Source organism: Notothenia rossii, assembly GCF_949606895.1.
Source record: "Notothenia rossii genome assembly, chromosome: 4".
Classification (NCBI taxonomy): domain Eukaryota; kingdom Metazoa; phylum Chordata; class Actinopteri; order Perciformes; family Nototheniidae; genus Notothenia; species Notothenia rossii.
Window position 1 is genome coordinate 30,492,304 of NC_136902.1, and position 19,886 is coordinate 30,512,189.

Here is a 19,886-nt window from a genome sequence, read left to right on the forward strand (position 1 = left end):
AACAAGCTGAGTTGCCATATGTCTACATTATGACCTATTGATTTAGTAACGGAATCGTAGACAAAAGCACAACTAATTATGCTGTTTTTCAAGCCGTCGTGAGCTTTCCTTTTTTCATATAAACCTAGATTAAATAGTTATTGCATCAATTATGCCAACATCCTCAGAGTATTTGCAGCTGATAATGATTCCTTTGCCTAACTGGAGAGGGTAGAAACCGGGGGACATTGGAACTGTAGCTATAGTCCCTTCGGCTCTCGTATTTTAATTGAAACTCCTCTTTTTCTCTCATACAGTATATCATGTTTATAAAAGAAATTCTGCTCCTCCATCCCTCCATCTTGAACTTTATCTCGAGACTCTTACTCTGTGGAAAAGGCGTAGGCTGGTGCAGGCCTGGACTGGTAAATAAGTTCATCTGGCGAGTTAGCCAGGTCAGGGCCCAGGCGCTCAGCTGTGCGAGCGAATGTGTTACATTCAGGAAGCAGAAGGAGAGGGAGGGAAATTGATTGTCCCCTTCATGTGAGGGAATGAGAAAAAATACTGGACCAGCCGACACACTCACCCACTCTAAACCCCCCATCTTGAGGGAAAGAGCTGCAGCTAAAGACACAGAGGAAATAAATGAATAGTGCTTTATTGTTTGTTTTTCTCAAGTTGTTCATTCTGCTGGTTCCCTGATAAGACAAAAGTAGTTTTCTTCTGAAAACCACTTTGAAAAACTCTTTCCCTCCTTCAGCCTTTTTTCTTTCTTTTAACTGTTTTAAAGAAGTTATTTTTTCATATTGAGCCAGTAGGTGGTTCTTTGTTAGCAGATGCTTTCTTTATTTCACGCTGAGCGTTGTATGATTGCAGCGAGATCAATAATTTATTGCATTGGTCCCCTGAGGACCACCTACCAGAGATCAATAGAATCCTTGCTGGGTTGCTTTCTCCTTTCTGATATTTTACCAGGTATAACTGCTGCCCACCGTTGCGTTTCTTTCTTAATCTATTTTTTCTTAATGGTAGAGCACATCGGTTCTAGGCTCTGGACTCGTTGCTGTATATAATCATATTGACGGACTGGCAAGGGAACTTGTCTGTTGATCAATACCGCACCAATACACTGCTGCTCACCACACCACCTATAGCCTCAGTCCTGAAAAAGAGATTTTCTAAATTAAATTCTCCCCCCTGAGCATTAAGAGGAGGGCAAGAGCTCCCAGATAATGAAAACGTAACACTCTTTTGAAAAGAAGTAGCACAAGGACTGATACATGTACAGTGCATCCATACAGAAGTCACACATGTTTGTACATAAATAAACCACCTGTGTGCATGACAGAAAGTTTCCACTCCCTGCACGATGAGGCAAGCTGCCGATTGCATCACTGGCTGTTGCCATAGCAACCTGTCCCCTCACCTCGAAGGTCTTCTTGCAACAGCTACATTGATAGAGAGCCTAAAGCCCTCTTATAGAGAGAAGGAACGAAAGACGAAGAGGACTGTTAAAAGCCGGCAGAGACCGTGGAGCACATCTGTATTACTTAACTTCAGCTGAAAAGAAAGGCTCCCTTTATTAGGAAGCAAGTGGAAGATGTCCCTCAGGAGTGCTAGAGCGTAATGAATTTAGACTCATTCAACATTAATGCGATGTCGCCTCGATGCCACCAGCAGTATCTCCCTCCATCAACTTCCGTTCCCTGATTTCCTGACAGCCAGCAGGTCATTAGTCAATGTTGAAGCCACCGTTTGCAGATTTAATCTTATCACGCCACAATTGGCTTCACCTGAACAAGTTATTCAACACGTTTGCCATTTGGCGTCACTGCCCCAGCAATTTGCTGTAATTCTGCCGCTATTCTTGTCACCCATGTATAGTTCAGGACTGTTAATTATTCATGCACACTTTTTTCCTTCCCCGCTACCCCTTCGTAGTTTCCTTTTCCGTCCAACTAAAGCACACGGCACTGCTGTGAAATAATTCAAAAACCACCCCCCCTGCAAAGAATAGTGTTCCTTCCATTTTGAGTTTGTCAAGGCGATTCTGTCAAGCATTATTGGGTCAAACGTGTTCATGCTCACCAAGATAGTCCATTTCTCCCTCTGTCACTTTGTTTGAGGTAAATGCAACACAGCAGCACAACAATGAAACTGATAGAGAATTTCTCCACAAACACAGGTTGTGGGGACCGAGTAGAAACAATCTAAGAGTAATAGAAACTACTAGTTATGGGGGCACATCTATTGAATCTGTGTCTGTTTAAATCTTTGTTTAAAAGCAAGCAACTGGAACAGAATGTTGCACACGTAATATATAACAAATGAAATCTGTGCCTTTCATCCACCATGCATGGATTTCAAATATTATTTTGAAACTGGGATTGAATTTGAAAGCTCTGGGCTCCAATATCCAAACCGTTGCGCATACATAGTTTGCATTGTTATGGAATGAAAACAATATATTATTTTCCATGACATGTGCTTTGAACCACTAAAGAAATAAGCTCTATTGTGTATCATCTTCCCACACTGAATCCTTAAGCATCAGAACTGGCAATAGAATTGGTGGAAAATTGCCACCAGAGAACTATGCCCAACTTCTTTCAACTCCTCAACCATGACATACTTTTTTACCGTGGCTTTAGTCACAGATTCCCTTCCTTTCAAAAATCTTTGACGCATTGAAATCCTTAACGCTCTAACACCATGTCATATTTAATGGATGAACCGTCCAAACATGGGACAAAGTGTTACCTGAACAAGACGGTTTGCCTTGACAAGCGCAAACTGGACATGCTGTATTTTCTCCCCAAAGGGATTTTCTTCCACAGCCTCCAATGAAAAAAAACGCAGCATGGGAGAGAAGCTTTTAATGCTGCTGGGCTAGAGGGAGATTACCTTTCACAGAGTTTCATGAAGTGGCAAGCATGCACACACATCTACACATCGAGTGAAAACGACATGTGCACAAAGATTTGCAAAGCTTTCATCCTTGCTGTTTTTCTAAAAAGCTTTAAAGTCCCTGTAATACGTCTGAAAGATGGAACAGGGTAGCTATGGTTAGATTTTATAACACTGGTTTAACACATATCAAGAAAACCAACCATTAAAACTATCTCAATATAATATTAACTTTCATCCCATTGGAGATGATGAACTTCAGACCATACTAGCTACGTATAAAACTTTATTTCCGCTGAGCTGCATGTTATTATCTTGTTTCAACTTATTCCCACGCGAAACGCACTAAAACCATAAATAATGTTTAAAAACATAATAAAAAATCTATTATACTTAAAAAAATCTGTATTGAAGTGAGAGAAGATTATCTCTGAAGGTCATTTCTGTTATTAACACTGGAACAGCATAGTCATTTTCATTAAGTATAATCTGTTATCTGGGAAAATCTATAAAAGCATTAGGTATTCGAGCATTAGATATGGAAAAAGCTTATATTTTGACATTTTATGTTCACCCAAGTAACGTTTTTTATTGCTTAGAAATTAACCGATAGTACTGTAATGTGCCTACCTCGACACAAAGTGGCCCTAAGCAGTGTGCAAAATACCCGTCAATAATCTCCCGTTTATTGCGCAATATACCGGTCGAAGATTTCTCAATATGCAGTAGGCCTACAGTATACAATATTTCATGGATGCAAGCCAAGACAATCAGTAGTCTATAGCAGCATTTCTCAACCGGGGCGCCGTCTGGCGTCTTCAGGGGATAGGGTTAGAAGAATTCTGTATTCTGACGTTCATATGAATGAATGAATACGCGACCGTTAAAGAGCCGTCTGTTTTCGATTCTATGCGAGGAAATGCTTTTGCCAGCCAAAATAGAAAATATTTGTGAATACATGTTTTTAATTATGAATACTGGACATAGTAAGCTTAAAAAATGTTTAGTGACCATTGCAAGTAACAAATACATATTATAATTTGAGACCCACCTCAAATCTTACTCTTGAGGCTTTCAGGGGGGCTCAGGTGTTAATCAGGGGGGTCGAGCTCCCCCGGATCCCCCCGTATTTCACACACTGGAGTAAATTGTACCTGTGTAGACTGTCACAATAATACTAAGGAAAATGTAATTGAACTCATTGTCTAAATGCTGGAGCCCTTCCCTCTCCAAAGGCGCCAAAATCACAACATCTGCAAGCAAAAGTGTCCGAGGGTTTCTTAAGATGTAATAAACTATGAATGTTTTATGTCCATGTAACGGGAAGAAACTCAGCTAACTGAAAAACAGACATCAAAACATGTGGCGCTAGGTAGCTAAAAACGCTAACATGGCTTACCTGTGTCGTTGTCTGGTCAAAACTTGTCTTCAATGGCATTAAAACGATAAAAACGCTGCTGAAGTTAATCCATAGGTTAATCCAATGTGTCTGTGTCCCTTTGAAATGATTTCTGATAATCCATAAGCAATAAACCCTGCTTTTCCGTTTCCAGATGTCAGAGCGAGAGATAGCTTCACTCTCATGCAAAACTACATGCGCAAAGCCCCCACCTTTTTGTGTTTACGTTGGTGTCTATGTGAAAACTCCCCTTTGATTCTATTGGCTCTAACGGTCAGGAAGAGGTGTCAATCACCAAAATCGACCAATGGGTTCCAGAGAAACGGTAAAAGCGCTCATTTCCACCCAAATCACCCCAGAGATGGTGTTTTCTTTGCTAAATCCCTCTAATAAGGTCAAATGTCACTTGTTTTGCATCAATATTGATACAGGGTACTTATTATATGTTGTACTTTGGATTCCTAAAGCTTTTAGTCTACTAACCCATCATCCAAGGGTTTCACTATAAGTAAAAAATATTTTTTGGACGGACACTATAATTTACAGTTTTTTTATATGTTCAATCTGAATTTTCTTTAAAATAAAAACCATCTATATTGATTCTGACTTTTCTACATCCAACTCACAGGTTTATCATTTATTTTGAGAAAAAAGATGATTAATTTTCCCCTTTTAGAAGGGAAGATATGGTCATTGTTCTGGAAATTTCATTTTCGAGCCTGACAACCTGAAAAACAGGCTTGGGGTCTAACAGGTTAAATTGTAACCATGTAAGGGACAATATGGAATCTTTCTATAAAACCGCTTATCTCAATCATTTTTGGGATTTTTTTAAATGTCCGAAGCTCCAAGACTTCTTACAGGCTAGCCATGGACCAATGGGTGTAAAGCACACCCCAAGGAACAGTGCTGGATCTTGGCTCTATAGCAACAGTTACTGGATACGCAGCACCCTGAGACGTACAAAAAGGTCTTGCCATGTGGATTTATCACAAAAGCTATGGCTGTAAAACTAATCAAAACATTTTCTGGGGATAAAATACATCGAAACTCAAACCATTTTGTCTGACATACTCCCAAGCCATTTTTTTAGGTACATCTAGGGAAAACTGATGCTGTCTTGCACATTGGACCTGCAAAGACTACTACTTCCATGTAGCTGATATTGTTCCATTTCTGTGGAGACTGATTTTTAGAGTTGTAAATTCAATTTTATGGTCCTTTTGTGGCGCTATTGAATCGGCAACTTTATGAACATTGAAAAGCCAGCACCCTTTTTTTGTTATTTGTCTGTGTAATATGCTAATATAGCACAAGCGGCTAAATTAATGTTGACTACCAAGAGTTTATTAGTTTTTCTTCTGAATCTGAGGTTTGAAATGTATCTTTTGTAGGATTGTCCCTGAAAATAACTACATAAATATTCAGTGTGTTCACTCATTCCAAGGCCTGCACTTGATACTTTCCCTTAGACAAAAGACTGACACCAGAGCTGAGGGCTCTATCAGTCAGCAAAGCTTGAGGCTAGAGTGAGATTGTCTTGTAGGAAAACATAGCAGAAGAGACCTGGTTACAATCTGCTGCTGGCATTCGTGGTCTTTACTCTCCAGGTGGTGTTTACAGCCAGTATTATTTTTAATAACCATTTTCAACCATCTTGCCTCATGACTGTACCGGTATGAACACATGTATTGTTAAGTAATTAAATTGATAGATTTAAAGCACAGAGAGATTGTTGTTTGGTCAGCCGCAATCCTGCTCTCTGGTTTTTTTCTCCTCTGTCATACCATCAGAAGCCCTCCATCTCTCTTGTACCCATCTGACACAGTTTGATTGAATTTCACCTCTTGTCTCTTTGCTCGCATGGCTTCGCCTCAGAGCCACACACTGACACTTGCTTGCACAACACACACAGACGCACACACAGCCCATGTTGAGGCGTGATGGCTGAGCAGCAGGCCAGTCATGACAAGTCCTTCATGCTAGCACCTGGCTGCGTGTGTGTATGCGAGACACCTAATGCCTACACCTCTCAGACACACACACACTGTCAGGAATACGGATGCATTCATGGATAGCTTCTCACGTACACACACACACTTGTTTCTTTTCCCCCCTGGTACAAAAGAGAGTGAGCTCAGGTAGCTGTCAGGCACTCTCCCACAGGGAACAGTGGGCAAGTCAAAAACAGCCTCCTCGCCTGTCACTCCGAACACACACGCACACATTTAGACACTGTGCTTCAGTGTGAGGGGAGAGACAGAATGAGATGCTTTGGGCAGATGCTGGACCAGTTGTCCAAGCTGCACACAAAGAGTTTTTGTGTGTTTGTGTGTATTTGTGTGTGTCTGCCAGATTGTCTATCTGCCTATCCAGTACCGCAAAGAACACCTGCCAGCGAGCCCAAGTGGACATGCCGCCTTGCATTTAGTCTTGGCCTGGGAGCCACTGATAAGAAAAACTGTGATGTAGCCTTGTGAATGTTGGACATGTATATCCTCAGCAGTGTTCACCCCTCCAGCCAAGAGAAGGTTTTTTTTATTTAGAAAAGTGGATTTTTATGTGCTTTCACCCATTGATTTCCAATCAGGTTGGATACCTGTGAGAGCTTTCCGTGTCTTTGTACGCCCCTGAGGCAAGGACATCTCACCAGCTGGATACCCAGCAGCCCTCAAAGTGGGCACAGAGCCACAGCAGCTGTAGCTGCCACAACACGGGTGAATTACTCCCTAAATTGATGTTATGTACAAACATCACGAGCACATACAGGTACTCCCTGTTTGCTTTGCGCATTCAGCAGCCAATGACAAAGTTTACAGAGTGCTGTTTCTCACTTGGTCTAAGCCAGTGGTTCTCAAAGTGAACCCCCCCCCCCCGCGAGAGACCAGGAAGACAAATGGTTATTAAAAATAAAAATAAAAGATAAGATAAAAAAATAAGAAAATCATGTTTTGAACAATTATTGATTCGAAAATAATATGATACAGTACTATTACGTGTGGGTCTCTGTGTTTCATTAAAGCTCGGCTCTGTGTGTGTGTGGAACGAGCCATTTTGTGTGCGTGTGCGAGTGAGAGAGAGAGAGCGCACCGGTACCGGAGATCGTTGTTGTTAGCTTCTGGTGCTAGCGAGCTACGCTAACGGATATAAAGAGTTGTTTCAACAACAAAGTGGAGGAGAGTCCTCTCCTGTCAGACTGAGAGGCTCAGTGAACTAAAGGACTCTCAGTGTTTAGGTAGTTAACTTTAGTCTAAATTATCTCAGTGGGTCTCAAACGTTTTGGTCACCATTAATGTAAACAATTATTTCCGAGGCACACGTTTACAGTATATGATCATTTATAGTTAAACAAAAATTAGAGAATAAATTAAAAACAGGTATGAAATACTATATGACATTAAAAAAAGAATAAAGTTTAAAAGGGAGTGATTTGTAAAATATCCATAAAGAAATAGTAAATCTGTTTACAGTTCTGTTTTATATGGATGTTGAGAGATGTATACATAGATCTCTTCATTTTGCTCTCAAAGTGCACCAGATTGATGCATTTAACTTCAATATTTAAAAATCTTCCCGGGGGAGCATGCCCCCGGATCCCCCTATGTGAAGTCCACACACCATCTATAAAAATAGGACTTTACCCCTGCTTACACCTATATGCCGTGAGCTGATATCGAGCCTTCATTGTAACAGTTGCGGGTACACTGTGTATGTGTGCATGGGGATTGTTGCAGTAGAAAATTCCACTGGAGCGACTGGTACATTAATGGGAAACCCTAAATGTTTGAGCACCCTCTATGAAACGTCAAGCTACCCCATAGCACCCCCAAAATAAACTATTTGTGTTGGGGGGGGCCCGACTTTTTTTTTCTCCAAAGGGGGGGCCTGACAGAAAAAGTTTGCGAACCACTGCTCTAAGCACAGGAATCAGTGGGAATTTCAAAGTTTTGAGAGTTGTTGTTGCTTGACTAAGAAGTGTTTGGCTCACCTTGGTTCGTCTTCTTGTTGCCGCCCATACCATGTTTTTCTGGACGGTCGATTACTGATGTTTCACTTCCTCTTCAAAAGATCGAAATAAACCGTCCAAAATACTGTGCATCTGTGCTGGGCTTTCTGTAAATGTATTTTAAATGTTGTCGAAATTTCCAATTTTCTTTTTAACATTGAAGCTTTTCTAAACCCTTCAGTAGCCTCAGCAGTCCCAATTCTGCTCTGTGCTCTCTCTTCATGGGTAGATTCTCACTGAATGAATTGATAGCATCTGTTTTATTTGAGCCAGGATCACATTGAATCCCTGATGCATTTGTGTGACTGATCTGTGTAGGGTTCTGCACATGACCCCAATGGCCGACTTAAATCAAAATGGATCTGTACAGACATGCCATACATTTTCTTTGCGTTGAAAAGTGAACTGTGCATTGTGTAGTTTTTATGGTCAGACAGCTAAGAGCTGCTGTAACTGACTTTGAAATTAGTTCATAGCATCAGATGTTCTTGTATCAATCCTAACACCTTTTTTTTCTTCCTGTCTGGCAGGCTGCAGAGGGATGTTGTGTGGCTTCGGTGCCGTATGTGAGCGTGACCAGACTGACCCATCCAAGGCTAACTGCATTTGCAAGAAAGCGGACTGTCCATCGTTGGTGGCACCTGTCTGCGGCTCTGATTCGTCCACCTACTCCAATGAGTGCGAACTGGAGAAAGCCCAGTGCAACGCCCAGAGACGCATCAAGGTTCTGCGCAAGGGTCCCTGCTGTAAGTAACTCTTGATTACTAGCCATTAGACATTTTAACAGTGTATATACAGCACCTGAAGTGTTTTGGATATCAATATGGTGCTTTTCATCCAGGAAAGCTCAAATCCAGAGAGTTCACTAAATCTATATTCTATATCAACAGAGCACAATCCGAAACGAGACTGACACTCTCCATGAAACCGCTGTGAAGTGTAGGTGAATACATTGCTTAAAGCACAGTGAATGCCAATATTAGAATAATAGACACATGACTTAGCATGTTTTGATCTCTGGGACAGAAAGCTTGCATGGTTAATTCAGCAGGCACAAAGTGGCGAGTGTCTGAGTGACACTAAATTGCCTGTTATTGTTAGGTAAATGGATTTCTATTACACCCTGTCCTTATACAACAGGCTTTGCCTTCCTATCTTTATCCCACAATAATAAAACACGTCCCCATTATGTCCAGTCTATTGTCTTTCCAATATGGCTACGTTCCCAGTGCTTAATCGCCACCTGTGCCACTCAAAATTCCCATTGGTAGCCATCCAGGGGATGTTTTTGTTATCCCTCAGCCTCTAGTATGTGACTACACTCCTGCTGCACCTCTCGTTGCCTCTTTTTAGCAAAGCCCATTAGGATTCAGGGCTCTGAGGGAAGCAGCAGGCTCCTGCCAAACCCGAAAAATAGCATCAGCCTCAATAATAACTATAGAGTTGTTTCAGCGTCGTGCCTGCCTGCCATTGTGAGCACAATGCTAATTCCAGGGGTCTGATTACAGTGCCGGCTTGGACCTGGCACTAATAACAAGCTGGGTGACTGCTCACCATGGGAAGGGAGGAATACAGAGATATAAAGGACAGCGAGGGGACAGGGGGGACAGAGAGTTCTGCAGGGAAGCATCTGGAGAGGTAGGGAGGGAATAATGTTGAGAGAGGAATGAGATGTGAAACATTTACTGAACAAGGGGGAGGCTGGGGCGAGAGAACAGGTGAGCAGCAGTAGAATAAATCCAGCAAGAGAGAGTAGTGAGTGCTGTAATGATGGTTTATAGAGGGTTAAGGCCATCAGAGGCTCCATAATTACAGCTATACACAACGGCAGGCAGGAAGAAAATAGTGTGAAACATAATAATTTGTGATACTTGTGATTATAACTACATGCTCACTACAAGAACAGAGACTTTCTCCTTTATAATGTCACATCTGGAACAAGTCCAACGCAAATTGTAGGGCAGCTTGTTCATGTAAGCATTCATTCTTTGTGTTTTTATAAAAAACACAGAGCTCTTTGGTAGTATAACGTAGTTTATTTTTTTAAGTAAAAAGTTGGATTGCAAGGTTGAAACAGCAATGAATGCATGGTTTACAAAGTAGTAGCATTAGTTATTTTGTTTTCAACCGATAAAATTTAAACACAACTGCCTTTTAAAGAATCCATTACATGTTTGGGGAAAGCAAATCACGGTGCTGATAAATGAACTATTTGTCACTTACGGAAATGGCCTTTCCTGAGATCTGCGCTCTCTGAGTACCCTTTTAGATTTAAGACGGTATTCGTAAAGGTTAAAGTCATCCTTTTATCTGTGGATCTACTCAGATCTCAGAGATGTATCCATTCTTTATCTTTCAAGCACTGATGTACAGTATGTGACCTTGAAGTCTTAGCTTTTGGGCACCAAAACTTTTAATAAATGGAAATCAAGATATTACATTTTTACTTTTAAGAGACACCAGAAAGCATCCATAAATTCCCTTCATGATAGTTCTGCCCATTCTTCCAACATGCGGATGATGCTTTGTATGTTGCAATGAACTCAATGCCATCAGTCACTGTAAAGAAGGAGCCACCTGTCAGTATATACCTTTACGTCTATTGCACAGCCCGGTTGAAAGCTCCCATAATGTATAGCGCAACGAATGATTCAGCCACAGTAAGCTGTGGTTCCGGATTCTTCTGCAGACTTTTCTTTGTACATACGTATGTGTATTTCTGGATTGATGGATGTTTGCATTTATACTTTAAATACAGTTACTGTAGGTAGAGGTGAAGGTACCAGTAAGGTGTAAGTACATGTCTGCCAGAGAGTGAGGGTGTTAAGAGGTCAGGGGAAGTGGATTGACAGATTCTCATTTTCTTTCTGCCGCCAATAAATTTAGCCCATCCAGAGGGTCTGGACAGGTCACCCCGGCTGAGATTATGGTGTTGTCAGGGCTGATGGAGGAAGAGAGAGGCAAAGTGGGAAGTGGGGAAAAGTGTGAGGAGGAGAGAGCCAAGAGAACAAGAGAGCTTTTAAGTCTAAGAATAGTGTGGGAGGTTGGATTGGCGCTTTTGTGCGGAGCCGTGTTTGACTCATTTGATTTGAATGGTGGGTTTTCATTGGGGTAGGTGAATTGACTACAGTTCTGAAAAGCCGTCATGTCCAATTCACATCTACTCAGGAGCGAAGCCACAAAATAGGTTTTTTCTCCCAGATTATCCCTTATTTCTAAAGAGGCTGCAGTCGTACAGAGCAAGTTGTTAGTATTAAGTGTGAAGCTATGTTTTTGCAAACAGGAGAGATGGGAGCTCACCCTAAAGTAAAAACATACTTTTAAAGAAGAAGTAACACATTACTCCTGCAAATGATAAGTTGGATTCTCAAAGCGTTAATGGAACTCTTATTCAATAATTAATTTGGGATTTTGGTTACGACAGAACATCCTTACTGGCTTTAGTATGAGGATTAGCTTATGGTGGCTAATGATTAGCTAGAATTTAGATCATTTTTGCTAATGTAACTTATTCTCCACTTTTGCTACATGCAAACTAAATCTTTACACTTGCCATTATCCTGTAATTGACACTTGTGGGCACTAACTTACACAACTACCTAGTTGTGTTACATTACCTAGTTAATTAATGGTCTTTGATCATATTTAGTTTGACAATTCTGGTTTCATACAACCTGGGTCTAGTTCCTATTTTTGGTAATTGTACTCACCACGTTATTTGTTGATATTTGGGATAGGCTAAGTTAAGGCAGGAAGCGTGAGCCGTCACACGGTAAGACAGGTTTGAAACAAACCTCCAGGTCAGTCTTGCTTATTTGTAAGAGAAAAGGAAGATAAACAGTCAAATTAGGAACCTGACTGCCAGATATAAACATCCATCCCAGACGACAGACCAACTTCCTGGCAAGACTTTGTCCCACTTTAATCCCCATACTTGTTTTCTTGTGCAGTCAGGGATTTCCCCTGTCCACTTCCCCTTCCTGACAGATGCCCCTATATTCCCACTCTTCTAACTGCACGGCTCAATTTAGCTCAGATTGCCATTTCGGTGAAAAAATCCCCCATTCATTTAGCGCTTCACTCATAACATTGAACTGGCTATTACAACGTTTAAGTGCCAGGGTAACGGTGTAAGTCCCCTCCTGAGGGCAGGACAGAACGGCCTGCTCACCGCCGAAGCGTGGGCACTTAGTTGCCCCCAGTGCTCCGCTCTAATATCCACATAACCTCGCCCTTAATAGTTCCAACGAGCGCTGCGCCAGCTTCCTCATTATCTTCCTTTTGTTCTAGATGGATGATTTAGGATGGGCGGGGTTACGTCTCCAGCGGTCAAGCTGGGCAGGCGGTGAGCAGATAATAGCCTCTGATAATATTGAAATTAAAAGGAGGAGTCACGTTTAAATTGGCCTGGCAGGAGTCTTTAACAACACAAGGCGAGATGAAAAAGCAGTAAGTTAAGAAAAGAGGGAACTCGGAGGAAGAGAGAGAAATAGCCAGGAGAAGCAGTTTCTGCTTCAGAGAGACAAGAGACGTGTGCGTGTGCGCATAGTGTGTGTGTGCGGGCATGCAAACGCTGCAATCGGCTGGGGAACGCGCACCATGTTGGCTCTCCTAATATTGAACTTGGAGCAGAGTGGTAAATACACTCCCTCTCCCAGAGAGAGCCACAGAAGTGCTGCAGAACTCATCTTGTGTGGCCACTCTAGTGGAACATTTTTTTTGTATATACCTTTTTCCTTTTTCTTCTTGAAGAAGTGCATCAAGTAAAGCAGAAAGAAGTGGAGTGTTGGGAGGTGACTTGGGTTCGAGAGAGTGATCAATGGAGATTGATTTGGTGTGTGTGTGTGTGTGTGTGTGTGTGTGTGTGTGTGTGTGTGTGTGTGTGTGTGTGTGTGTGTGTGTGTGTGTGTGTGTGTGTGTGTGTGTGTGTGTGTGTGTGTGTGTGTGTGTGTGTGTGTGTGTGTGTGCTCGTTCTTGGCCATAAGGAGGGCTCCTACTCTATCAGTCTACTCTCTGTCTGTGCTTTAGAGAGGGCTTTATCTCTCTGGCACCGACACACGCTTGTGTCCTCACAGTGAAAGGGAAAAGGCATCAGTACTCCGCACCTGCTGCTCTGTCTGCGCTAACATACTGCAGGCAGTCAGACTTAATGCACGGTGGATGTGATTGTGAACCTCTTCATCTCTAACATAACGTAAATGGTACAGCTTCAGATACTCAGATTACAGTGATCTGATTCAACTTAGTTTCTGTACTTAAAAGGATCAAACTTGCCTTATATACACCAATCTCCCATTTACAAATACCTTTCGTTATTGCTAGCTTTTCCATCAACATAATGACACACTATTAAACATAACTGCAAAATGACTGTATTTAGATTTTTCATCCAATATCCACTACGGGCAAATAAAACATGATTAAGATTGTTATGGTTATGTTTTGGAAACTCAAAGAACCTTGTTAGTGTGTGAAAAGATTAAGATTTTAAAAGCATGGTCTCTAGTGTCAAAGTAAACAGAAACCATGCAACAATTACTTTTTTCTAAATCAAATTGCTAAAGCTCATTGGTCCTTATTTATTTGTCCTCCACTTATATATACTTGCGGATAAACACATTTTATGACACTTTATCCATTTATTTTTTGTGTGCAAATGTGTTTTTTGCATGCATTAACTCAAATGCATTGCTTTACCGGATGTGTTATTTGCATATTAAAGTGTTTGATTTAGGTAGTAGCAGATAAATGGACAACCTGAATAAATGAATAGCACATTTTAACACTTCCATACAGGACATGTTTTCATAAATATGAAAATAATGAATCATATGACACCTACCACCACCATCATATAAGCACACTATGTGGAAAAACACCTTGCTGAGATGTTTGTTTTTCTGCAGGATTTTTCCAGGGAATCTAAAGCCGTATCCAGCCTTAGCTTGTTACCCCAGCTGTTCTTTTTGTCTTTTGTCTGGTGCTGGTGTGTGTGTCTGTTATGGTGTCCGATTGGGCCGGGTAAAGCCCTGATTTATCCCTTCGTAAGGCCGAAAACTGGCTGGGAGGTGAGGTCTCGGGAAAGAAAAATAGTCTCCATTCAGAGTGGGCCAACCTGGTTTATTCCTCCTATACCCTCACATACTGTATACCCCTACCGCCCTCCCTTCTCACTTTTCCTCTACTTTTCTTTTGATCATGCTCTTGCCGATCTCAGTTGTGACCCGTGTGACACGCCCGGTTGCCCCGGTGACAATGGACCACTGGTAATAGCTCTATATGGTGGCGATGACTTTTGCCTTTGACAGAGCAGATACCAGAGTTATGCACAGCCTAACCGGCGAGTCATCTCTACCTCCACACCTCCTTTTCTCCTTTGTGCTTCTCTCTTTTCCTTCTGCCCTTCCTTCCTTCTCCACCTCTTCATCTTCCTTTTCAACCCTCCATTTCTTTTCTCCTCTTTCCCACCTCCTTCCTCTTCCTTTTGACCATTCTTCTTCATGTGTCTCATTATTTCTCTGTAAGACTAAAAATATCTCTTACAGTCTTTTCTGTTTCTTTCACTTTCTCTCAGTCCTTCTCTTCCACTTTCTGTTTCTTGCTGCTTCTCTCATCAGTAGTTACACACACACAAACACACACACAGTTATCAAATTCCTCAGGCGTGAATGCTAAACACATGCACACACACAGGGCGAGAGGTCATTGTAAATAACTCGCTTTTCGTGCTTTCATTTCCCTGGGGCAGCGACTCTTGCTTGGTATTCATAACCATAACATGCAGAACCTGACGGACTGACTGTGTGTGTGTGTGTGTGTGTGTGTGTGTGTGTGTGTGTGTGTGTGTGTGTGTGTGTGTGTGTGTGTGGGGGGGTGTGTGTGTGTGTGTGTGTGTGTGTGTGTGTGTGTGTGTGTGTGTGTGTGTGTACAGATACTGATACTGTATTTATACCCCCTATGCATGTACACACATACAGAGGCTTACTTAGTGAAATACTAGCACACTCTGGGCAATTTGGCAAACAGATAGATTGGAAAATATACAGTACATCCGTGTTATCGCCCTTCAACACAGACACACACACACACACACACACATAACCACACACACACACACACACACACACACACACACACACACACACACACACACACACACACACACACACACACACACACACACACACATACACACACACACACACACACACACACACACACACACACACACACACACACACACACAGATTTACAGGAAAGAGATGATAATGGGCTTTGCTTGAATTCTCTATCCGTCTTTACTCGCTGTTCCACTCGTCCGCGTCTTCTGATACTTGTAAGACAAATCCTGTCTTCTACTTCCTCTCTCTATGCAGCGTTTACCTCTCGAAATCATGCTGGCAAAATACAAATTATCTGCACGTACACACACCCTGAGATCAACACACAAACAAACACACACACACACACACCTGCTAATACCAGACAAGGGTTTATGTTTTGAGACTTTTTAATGTATTTATGCATCTGGCTTCTCCTGAATAATACATTGTTGTTTGTTACTCCATACTTTGGGAGGCACAGAGAGAAGGGGATATAATAAAAACACAGCACTGTTGAAAATGGGACGATAACTACCAGCTCAGCAGACAATAGATAATTTATTTGATTTTGTGGAACCAGAATGGTGACAACTGTGATTAGCAGGATTATTAAAGGATATATTTTCATGATTGTATTGGTTCATATACTGTAGTATGTGTATATAAAGGGAATACGTGGGTGAGTGGCGCTGTCTCACTATTAATGGCTGTCCTCATATAAACACAACTTTACAGTCAGTAAAGACAGAAAGAGACCAAAGAGAGGCACCCAAAACATTTGAAAAATAAGATTTAGATTTCATTTTGGTCAAATGCACAACCATTAGTTGAAAGCAATGAAATAGTAAGCCCTCCAACAACTGTACATACAGTATACAAATTAATAAAATGTGCAGGTAACAGGCCAACAAGTGTTGTTTATGCAGCACTTTAGTTAACGCTGCGCAGGTTCCGTCAAGTTTGTGAAGATGTTTCTTCATTTGCATGTGTCTTGCACATTTTTTTTAATTGCAACGTTTTGAAACTGCAGCGCGTTTCTCCCAATGGAAGTGTTTTGGGTCGGTGTAACGCATTGGCACGGGTCGGCCACCGTAACAATGGTGCAAGTAAAATGCAAGAATATATACATATAAAGTTGAGTGGGATGAAACTGAATGTAGACTTAAATACTGAACCAATATGTGGACTATAAGCACACATATGCTATAATCATATGAAAGTGAAGATACTTCCGAGAGTTCAGGAGGTCAACAATCCTACGGCCAGTTTGATAAAACTTTATATCAGGGCTGAACATGATGGTCAAATTTCAATACAATTTCAATATCTTATAAACATCTATATTCCTCGCTGTACTTTACACCACTCCTGCATTGCTACTTATTAAAGCCCCACTCCATCGACTGCACTCCCTCCCCGGAGTAACACTGTGTTCACATTGTGGCAGCAAAGGGCAATTTACGCGGCGCCTTGCTTTCAATGGTAGATTGATTGTGAGTTCCACCGGCGCTGATTAAAAGTGAGCAACCCGATGCTAAAACTTTTAACTTCTTCTAGTGTTAACATATTCAGACGCTAGGATAGTCAAGTGTGTGTGGAAAGTGAATCACATCGCATTGTCTGGTCTGAATGCCCCGATGAAGAAGTAGAGCAGTGGATATTGATCCGGGTCGCCAGGACCAAGAGTCCTGCTGGTGTTCATGTTAGCCATCTAATGAGAGACTGTTTACAGCACGGTCAGAATGTGAATGAGTGGGAGGAGAAAACTCTGCAGGACCAGATGTCACGGCAAGGTTGACCTCAAGGCAGGCGAAATGTGAAAACTTATTAGGTTTTAGGTATAACTCAGGCAAGACAAGGCAAACAGAAAAGAACATTTCGTACTACAAATTCACAACAAACAAGAACTCGACTTAACAGGAAACCAGACCTGAAATAGAAGTTGAACTAATGAGGGGGTAAGGTGCAGGTGTACAGGAGGTCATGTAGTTTCAGGGCTAATTGTGAACCAGTTAAACTAGGACAGGAGGGACAATCAAAACAAGCGGGAACAAACACAAAGACAGAAACCGATCTGACACACTGAGAGAACTTCAAAATAAAACAGAAACTAAGATCATGTCACCAGGACTGAGAAGTCCTGAGAAGAAGAGAATATGAAGAGACTTGTGAGTGACAGTTTTTAAGTCCTTATCTGCAGTGTAAAAAGCTCCAAAATGGCTATGTTACATCAAAGCTTTCATTTGTAGGCTCGATATCAATGCTGACCAAGGTTGGTGACGACAGATTGCGTTTCTTGTTGCTGCTTTTTAAAAGCCAGCTTGTAATGCAAAGCTGAGTCAGTGGCTTTGGTTTGCATTAACAGTGACTTTAATACATCTGTAAGACAGCCATCAGGTAGCCTTATGGGGTAACATAATGAGATCATATTACGCACTGTAATAACGCAATACAAGCATGTACTATGAGCAATTTGCATGTGACGTTGACATTTTCCCCAGTGATAATAAAAAATAGGTGGTATTTTTGAAAAGATTAAGGCAATAAAGAGTGATGATGATGAAACCTAATGATTATAACTTTGAAATGAAATTTAGATAGCATTATTATACATTCGATTCAGCTACTAAAATAGTTATTTTTAAAACTATTTCCCTCGTATAAAAGTTGTACATAACCTAAGGTTTCATGACTGCTTGTTTAGGGCTGTAAATCTTTTTTTTTGAGGAAACCGAGTGGTTGTACGAAACATTTCCCATGGCTTCTCTTTTCACACCCTAGAGCTTTCTGCTTTTTGTCCGTGTCAGTGGAGCACGCCTGATTTAAACACTTCCTCTCTGTGTTGCGTCTTCTTAACACTACATCCTGTCCAAATTGGAATAACAAAAAAAAAACACCATTAAATGTATATTTGTCCGTCAATTGAAAAGGTCAGTTTTATAGTGTTTATCCAAATCGCTTGACTGGTGATGCTGCCCATTTGACTTACTTTTCCTGACAACAATTTACTTTGTTTATTGTTCACTCTCTATCATATTATCTTCATTATTTGTGAGTATTGTGAGGACAGGCCAATATTCTCTTAATTTCTCCCTAGAATGTGTTTGTTTCTCACTCCTAGGCCTAACAATTGTCCATACAATTAGAATAATAGACACACACACACACACACACACACACACACACACACACACACACACACACACACACACACACACACACACACACACACACACACACACACACACACACACACACACACACACACACACACACACACACACACACACACACACACACACACAGCCAGTCTGAATTATTATTGCTTGCCAGAAAAGGAACAGAATCAATACAAGTTATTTTCATCTACTATTTACACTGAATAGATGGCGCTACCCTCTGCTCCTCCTGCAGCTTGCTTCGTTTTTCTCCCCAGACGTGCTTATCAAAAAAGCTGAAATTAAATTGTTTTCATGTTAAACAAGGTCCTATATTGCACCTTTTTTTTTATCGCTGAAATGGGCTTGCTGATTTGAGGCATTTACTGTATCTGATTGCAAATGTCTGTGTGTGCGACAGAGAGAGACAAATGTAGAGAAACAGCGGGTTTGTTGTTTTTTCAATTGATTCTCAATCTTCGGTTCCAAGCACTCATTACTGTGGTTTTTCTGCATTTGCTCACAAGAGATAAATTCTTGTATTTTTGTGTTGATTAAGTTTTCTTTGACATTGCTGCTGCTCTTTTAGTTTAGTACAGAACAAATCATTGAAAACGCTAAAGTCCTGACCAGATTCTGACCATTTACAGCCAAGACACGAAACACTGTGTGAGCAGTTTAATCCCAACATGGTATTCCCTTCCCACATTGCGTCTCTTATGCAGTTTTTAGAATTGCTGAGGGAGAGGTAAATTGCTTAGCAGTCATAAAGAAAGTGGGAGATCCTGGGAAAAAAACTAGAAAATAATCTTAATTTTGTATCTCAGAAATAAACATCTTTCATTTTGCAGCACTGACCCAATAGAGAACAATTTACTTTAGGAAAGCTTTTTTAAAACTACTATCTTTGAATTAGTAAGTGACAGAAAACTGTTTTAAAAAGACCTTTATTTGCATGTGACTGTCAAGAAGCTTCATGAATGTGTGTATACTGTAGGACAATGTGTTGATATTGTGTGTGTTCATACAGATGTGAATGTGTTTGTATCAAGGACCATCACACACTGTACAGTAACTGACTTTTCAGCAGCTCTGAACAGCATATTGTGCCCAGCGGCCATCAGTCATTAGCAAATGTTGATGGCAAAGGCCAAGTGTGATTAGCCAACGCTTCGCTGCACATCACTGCTGATTTTGGCTCCCCCCCCCACCACCGGTTCCTGTTAATCAGGAGCTAATGAAAGGGAACTTGTGGCATATGTGCCACTTAGTCCCAATGAGTCCATGTACTTATTTCAACAGCCAGGGTGACGTTCTGAATGCATTGCTCTCTG

General features: G+C 41.3%; 1 protein-coding gene across 14 annotated transcripts in view; it reads left to right on the forward strand.

The window, feature by feature from the left end:
- The window catches only part of agrn (agrin), a 272,513-nt gene that overhangs the window by 151,174 nt on the left and 101,453 nt on the right, over positions 1–19,886 (forward strand). For all 14 annotated transcript variants that reach the window (XM_079677600.1, XM_079677608.1, XM_079677611.1 and 11 more), the window contains one exon: positions 8,822–9,037. In XM_079677600.1, the coding sequence (XP_079533726.1) occupies positions 8,822–9,037 (216 nt within the window). The remainder of the gene's footprint in view (positions 1–8,821; positions 9,038–19,886) is intronic.